Below are 7,488 nucleotides of genomic sequence, written 5' to 3'. Positions count from 1 at the left end.
TCACCGACACTCCGGATCATCCATGATGGAGTTAGGTTCTTGTTGTGTTTATACGTGCATTCATTCTATATTGAGTTGTGCAATTCGACTCCTTGGCCATCATGCCTCGGTATGCGTGATTGGTGGCACGAGGATCGAGGCATGCATATATTTGTGAAAATACATTGCTATGCCCCTTTCCTGCTCTCTGTTGTAGCAAAATGAAGAAACAGCAACTTTTCGGGACTTGGCACGCGTTTCAAGAATAACTGCTAAACAGAGGCTAATTGGGGCATCCCGGTGGATTTCCACGCAAGACAACCCGGACATGCATCATCCATCAGAAGCAAGGCAGTCCCTGGCTTGCATGCCAGTTTTATTTATTTTCTTAGTTGATTTGTTAATTAATTAGGAATTTGTATATTATTTTGGACTGTAATATTTGGACTGTAATATTCTTTCATTCGGAACTGTATTATTTATTCGGACCCTCTGCGCGAGGGCACAACTGTAATAAGTGTGCGTGAGTGTGATGTATGTCTTCCAACCCCACGTCTTTCTTCCCTTTTATTTATCTACTTATGATGGTTAGATTAGGGCATATTTCAATTAGCATACAGTATGACAGCATGTTTGCATCATTCATCTGTATTGCATGCACCGGGCTCGGCGCATCATACTAACTGCATTGTACTTTCAATTCCAAATTGAATACATGATAGTTGTAGCATTTCATATGCCATCTTAGAATAGCCGAGCCTGCTATAGTTGCATTTTGCATGTGTTGCATTAGGCATTTCTGTATACTTAGGGTTCATGCATGATTTCTAATGAGTTTCTGTTTTGGCTTGGAGTACTCGGTAAGCTTTATGCTTTAGTATCCTTGCATGCGTGTGAGTGACTGCCATGAATAGCATGCTTACCATAAGGCTATGTGCTTACGTGATATAACTGCCTGAATGCCTGTGGGTGAAGGTTAGGTTACTTAAATTGGAATAAATCATCAAAAAAAATTTTTAAGCCTACCTGCGAGTAGCAAACCATCTTTCAAACAAACAAACATGAAATGTTTTGTTCCAATTCAGGCGACTCAGTCTATACTTGTATGTTGTGCGCATCACATAGTAACCTAGGCTAATAACCGGAATAAGAACATACAATGTTTTCAAAAATAGATATCATGGTTAGTAGAGGCCGGTCTATGACCGGGCGAGCGGGGGTGCTCACGAAGTGACCTTCCCCAATCGTACCCAAGTTCCCGAGCCGAGGCAACTTTGGTGATGACGGACACGTGGCCTTTGGCAACGAGTCAGGGTTTCCTAAATTTCCCAAAATAAAATATTTAGGTGGCGACTCTGTATCTGGCAAAGCAGTCCATGTTTGGCACTTCTTTCAAAAATCTGTTTTCTCAAAGCGATTTGCCGGATTTGGACTCTTTGGTTCAGATTTAGAACCGTGACGCAAATCGAGTCTGAGCTGTAGCGAGGTCCCCCGCGGGCTTGTTACAGTAAGTTTTGAGTGTTCCATATTAGATTAAGCTTTTAACCAAAATTTCTCTAAAATTTGATGAAAAAAAGAGACTAGGGTTGGAGATGCTCTTAGTATAGTGATCCTACTCTTATTTGTATCTCAGCTAACCAAAATTTCTCTAAAATTTGATGAAAAAAAGAGACTAGGGTTGGAGATGCTCTTAGTATAGAGATTAGTATTTTCACATCTAACCTGATGATTACACAATTTATTTTTCTTTCTACAATCTTTGTTGGAGCTGAGTACGAGAAGATTTGGCAATATCAGGTATTTATCAGGTTACGGCTTCATGAGTTTTGCCTATTATCATTAATTGTTTTGTTTTTGGTTCTTTTGTTGATGAATTTTCAGTGTGTTAAAATTTTAGAATTGTAATGGGTGATTTTCAAGAGTATTAGGTGTTCATTACAATTTTTACATAATCTATTCAGCTACTCTTGGGATACTCTTGGGATGATTGGGATGATTAGGTGTTCATGATACTTAATAGAATTGTAATACTCTTGGGATTTCAAGAGTATTAGGTGTTCATGATTTTCAATATTATTTTCAACATTACAATTTTGAAAATACTCTTGGGATTAGGTGTTCATAAATCATCCATTACAAATTTTTTTTCAACATTCTTTCATCTGTTCATCTGTTTTTTTGGGGTTCTAATTTTTAAGTTGTTGCTTACAACTTTGCCTTTTTGTTATTGTTTTATTGGGTGTTTTTAGATTTTACATTGTGTTCTCTCCTTGCAATATCTGTTCCATAAATGAAAAATTTGTGTTTGGTAATAGTACTTTTATTTTTTGAAAGAGTTAATTACTCAAACCGAATATGTGTTTCCAATGTGGCAGTAATTCAGGTAGTCTGTAGTTTATTTAGAATTCTTGGGGTTTGTTTAGAATTTCATGGGGCATTATTCAAATTTTTTTTTTGAAAAGTTGTATTTGTTGAATCGAATTGAAGCAGGATTGTATAATTTTCAGGTTTGTATTTGAGAATGTGCGATTTCTAGGTTTTTGACTGTTTATTCAATGTTTTGAGAGATGTGAGGTTTGTGAGATTTTGTTGGTTTATTATTGAGTCTTTGTTTTTTGGGTTTGAAACTAATCATTGTGAATCTGTAATGTGTTGTGAAGACATACATGTTCAAGTACGACAGTGTTCATGGGCAATGGAAGCATCATGATGTCGAGGTCAAGGACTCAAAAACACCTTCTTTTTGGCGAGAAACAAGTCGTTGTTTTCAGAGTCAGGTAATTATGCCCTTTATTCTCTCAATTCCGTTGCAATTTTTTTGAATCAGAGTATATTTAAATGAAAAGTTTTAATTTTTTTTTTTTGTGTATTTTTAGGAACCCTGATGAAATCCCATGGGGCGAAACCGGAGCCGATTTCGTTGTGGAGTCTACTGAAGTTTTCACTGATAAGGAAAAGGCTGCTGCCCACTTGAAGGTTTGATTTAATTTCCTATTTGTTTTTTTGTTTTTTTAAATATTTTTTTGTTCTGATGGAAATGTTTTTTGATATGTATAATTGGGTTGATTTAGTTGTCTGCATCATTGATCTGTGATCAAAGTTTGAATCGAATATAACACTATTGTCTCTGTCATTGTTATTGATTTTTATGCATCGGTTAGATTTTATAAATGTGTTGATTTGGTTGTCTGCATTCAAAGATCAATGATCAAAGTTTGAATTGAATATAACACTATTCTCTATCATTGTTATCGGGTTGATTTAGTTGTCTGCGTACAATGATCATTGAAGTTTGAGTTGAATGTAACACTATCTCTATCATCGTTGTTGATTTTTGTACATCTTGCTTAGTCAGGTTGAAGTTTGAGTTTGCTTTGAAATCCTTGACTTGGGTTCATTTCTGTTTATCATCATTTATGGTTTCATCTTTGGGATTCTTTATAAATCTGCTGATCAACATTTGAGTCTTAGATCACAGTTTTTGAGTCTTTCTCATTACTCAAATTTTAAAATCACTAAATGATTCGCCTAATGATCATCGTTCGAGTTATTTTTGAAAACAGGTTCAAGAACCAAACATGCTGTCAAGAACCAAACAGTTCTTTTTAAAACCACTAAATGATTCCCAGATGATCCTCTTCACAGGTTCAAGAACCAAACATGCTGTCAAAAATTTCTTCAGTTGACCGGAATGGCCTTCCGAATTCCAACTGTGGATGTTTCAGTTGTGGACCTCACTGCAAGGCTTGAGAAGGCAGCACATACCAGCAAATCAAAGATGCTATCAAGTGAGTATTCAGATTTCCTTCATTCCTTCAAATTCACCTCATTATGCAGTATATTAGATTGGCAAATTGAGATTTGCATAATTGTATCAAATTTCTTTGGCTACCAACTCTTGATTAGCATGTGATGAGGTCTTTTATTCTTTCTTGGTTAATTTCAGGGAGAAATCTGAGGGCAAACTCAAGGGTATTTTGGGGTTCACCGAAGACGATGTGGTCTCCACTGACTTCATAGGGGACAGCAGGTAGATTGTTATACTATTTACCATCTTAATACTCTAGCTGATTGTGTTACTTAACAGTTAAATGCAGTGAATTTGAAATATAAAACAAAAAACAGAAAATATGTAGGTCAACTGGGCTTCTGTTTTCATTGGAAGAATATGACAAATGGGCTTATGTTCCTTTCTTAGGTGGAATCTTACTTAAACCTTCATTAGTCAACTGCAAGTGCCATTTCACACTCACTTTTCTTCCTTTATTGCGTTTTCTTTTTGTTAATAGTAAAACCAATACAGACCAGTGCAATGTAGGAATGGCAACAAAATATGTAGGTCATCTGCTTTTAATTTTACTAAAGTATTTGCACTCGGGTCTTTTTATAATCCACAATAGGCCAGTGTATTGAGTTTTCTATTTGTACTTGAGTACCGATATTATGTTTTGTTCCTTTCTTGACTTGGGTTCATTTCTTCCAATTATGAAAACTTTAGTTAGGCCTGTTTCTGTTTTCATTTATGTCACATTAATTTAAACTTTAGTTAGGAAAATTATCCATTTTTATGTCACATTTCTGGGTATTTTTCCAAAAATGAAAAACAGATGACAAAAAATGAAAACATTCGAGTATTCATATGTATATATAATCATAAATATTAAAATTATGGTCATTTTTAGAATTTTTCATTGTCTTCGCTTTTCAAAAAAACTAAAAACAGAAACACAACTAAACGGCTAGGAAAATTATTTGTTCTATGTCACATATCGGGGTGATACACTATCCCAAAAAAATATATAGCAAAGAAGAAAATATATACTTTTTCCCTAGATCTCATGTCGATTTTATCTTTAAATAGTGTTGGGAGTAAATTTAAATTTAAATAGTGTTGGGAATAAATTTAAATTTAAATAGTGTTGGGATTAAAAAATAAATTTAAATAGTGTTGGGATTAAATTTAAATTTAAATAGTGTTGGGGTTAAATTTAAATTTAAATAGTGTTGGGATTAAATTTAAACAGCGTTGGGATTAAATTTAAATTTAAATAGTGTTGGGATTAAATCTAAATGTAAATAGTGTTGGGAATAAATTTAAATTTAAATACTGTTGGGATTAAATTTAATAGTGTTGGGATTAAAAAATAAATTTAAATTTAAATAGTGTTGGGGTTAAATTTAAATTTAAATAGTGTTGGGATTAAATTTAAATTTAATCTGTGTTGGGATTAAATTTATAATAAATTTAAATAGTGTTGGGATTAAATTTATAATAAATTTAAATAGTATTGGGATTAAATAGTGTTGGGATTAAATTTAATTTTATCAAATTAAAAAATAAATTTAAATAGTGTTGGGATTAAATTTTATATTAAATTTGTAATTTTATGAAATTAAAAAATAAATTTAAATAGTGTTGGGATTACTTGAAGAACCGACCTGATCAGCAGAATACAATGGAGGTGGTTTTGACCACTCGGCTGTGGTTGAGATTGATGAAATTAATTCTTATCTCGGATAGATATTGAATTTAATATATAAAAAACCATATAATCAACTCAATCAACTTATTCATATGTGTACAACTTGAAACATGTGTGTTTATTTTCTAAATTAATAACTTGAATTCAGCTTTAAACAATTGTCGCTAAAGGGCTTTAAACAATTGTCGTAGAGTATAGTCTGTTAAATATATTTTTATAACTGCATTTTAATCTTAATATTATTTACACCGTACCTTTAGGCACGAACATACACTAGTGTATATATATATATAAAAGCCATCTTCGAAGGGGTAAATTTTGTTTTCTTATTCCTTGTCGGTCAACCAAATGTGGTAGGAAGGAGCTCTGCGAAATAGAGAACCCGCAGACCACCGTTTGGGAGGATTTCTAGGATGAATGATCTTGGAAATGAAGCAGCAACAGAACGACTTTTTACAGACTGAGGTCTCGTTTGGAAATATGTTTTTTTTAGTAACTTTTTTGGCTTTTTGGTTAAAATGTGATGTAAAAAAAATTAATATGTTTGAAATGATTTTTTATTTTTTTACAAAAATATGTGCAAAAAGTAGAGAGGAAAAGAAATCTTTGACTTTTTGATATAAGTTATTGACTTTTTAATTTTTTTAATAATTTTTTGATTTTTTTGACTAAAATAGACACTTGCCAAACGAGGCCTGAATCATGGAATTTGTTTGCTTCTGCGTGTGGCCCAGCCGAACAACACGTAGGCAGCCCAAATCCGTAAGAAACAAAGAACCAGTGTGACACCATCTAGAAACAAAGAACCCATTGTGACACCATCTGTTACACTGCACTTACCTGCTTTTAATATATGTTATAGATATATTATGATTTTTTACTTTTAAAATTATCATCTATCTATTTTATCTTTTCTATTATTAAAAGGGAACAATGGTTTTGGTGTCATGAAGCCACTTCTCAGAAATTTTTTCAAATTTTTCCTAAAATGACCTTAATTTCTTACACTTACGTCAGTTTTAATTATGGGTAAAATTGTAAATTAAAACAACCAAATCCACTTTCCCACTTCCCACTCTCCACGTCTCCACTCCTCAGGCAGTTACAACATCATTGCATTTTGCATTTTCATCTGATTTCACTGAAATATTCTTAACAACTTCATTGTATGTTGCATAAAAAATTCTCAAACTTCTCTTTTGAAAGCATCCTGTGGATATATGATTGGTTGAATGTTTCTATTTGGTAAGTTCTCTTTTGTATGAATGTGTATCTTCACTGTATTTTGTATCTCAACTGTATCTTCATTGTAGTTCTCTTCCCCTGTATCAAGGTTTAATCAATTTTCAATCTATAAATGTTAGGTAATGTTGATAATGCCAATATTAGCACAATGCAATACACGATGATAAATTACTCTAAATCTAATGAAACCCTTCGTATTCCATTCGCTGGAGTAAAATCAGTCCGACGATTGACCAGAAAAATCCTAGGCGAAGTAGAGAGCCTTAGTAAACCAAGAACGATGGAATGTTGGTAGACCAAGACCAAAACAGTTTGAAGAAGTACAACTTTCATGGTTTTGGAATCAGAAAAGTTTAATATGAGTACTTCATTGAGGTTCTTAAACTCTATAAAGATCGTGGGTTGAGTCAACATATATATATATAGGAGTGTGAGACACCGTTAGATTTGAGAGAAGTTATTGGTTGGTCTTAGTGATCTAGATCTTCACTCAAGATCTCTCTCCTATCCTCTATACTTTGCAATTTTTGTGTGTGTGTGTTTTGAAATTGGTTGATTGTGAAGTCATTATTATTGTCAAGTCATTCTTAGACTTTCTGGGTTCATCTTCTTATATCACCAATTGCAATGGAGTTCTGAGGAAGAAAAGAAAAGAGATTTGATCTGGTGTGGTAAGATTGCAAATAGATGGTTATGATAAATATAATTTTGATGTGATTTGGTCAAAATTAAAATTATAAATAATATTAATTTCAATCATAAACTAAGAAAACATCACGTT

General features: G+C 33.0%; 1 protein-coding gene across 1 annotated transcript; it reads left to right on the top strand.

Annotated features, from left to right (window-relative positions):
- The first annotated feature begins 2,667 nt into the window (after positions 1–2,667).
- Positions 2,668–4,013, top strand: LOC114258318 (glyceraldehyde-3-phosphate dehydrogenase, cytosolic-like). The gene is made up of 4 exons (XM_082871932.1): positions 2,668–2,756; positions 2,856–2,955; positions 3,662–3,828; positions 3,926–4,013. Exons 1-4 carry the CDS (start codon positions 2,668–2,670, stop codon positions 4,011–4,013), a joined length of 444 nt encoding a protein of 147 aa, XP_082728058.1.
- Positions 4,014–7,488: the final 3,475 nt, after the last annotated feature.

The sequence above is a fragment of the Camellia sinensis genome, chromosome 5, assembly GCF_055761805.1.
Source record: "Camellia sinensis isolate YWXY chromosome 5, ASM5576180v1, whole genome shotgun sequence".
Lineage (NCBI taxonomy): Eukaryota > Viridiplantae > Streptophyta > Magnoliopsida > Ericales > Theaceae > Camellia > Camellia sinensis.
This window is presented reverse-complemented; position numbering and strand designations above follow the sequence as displayed.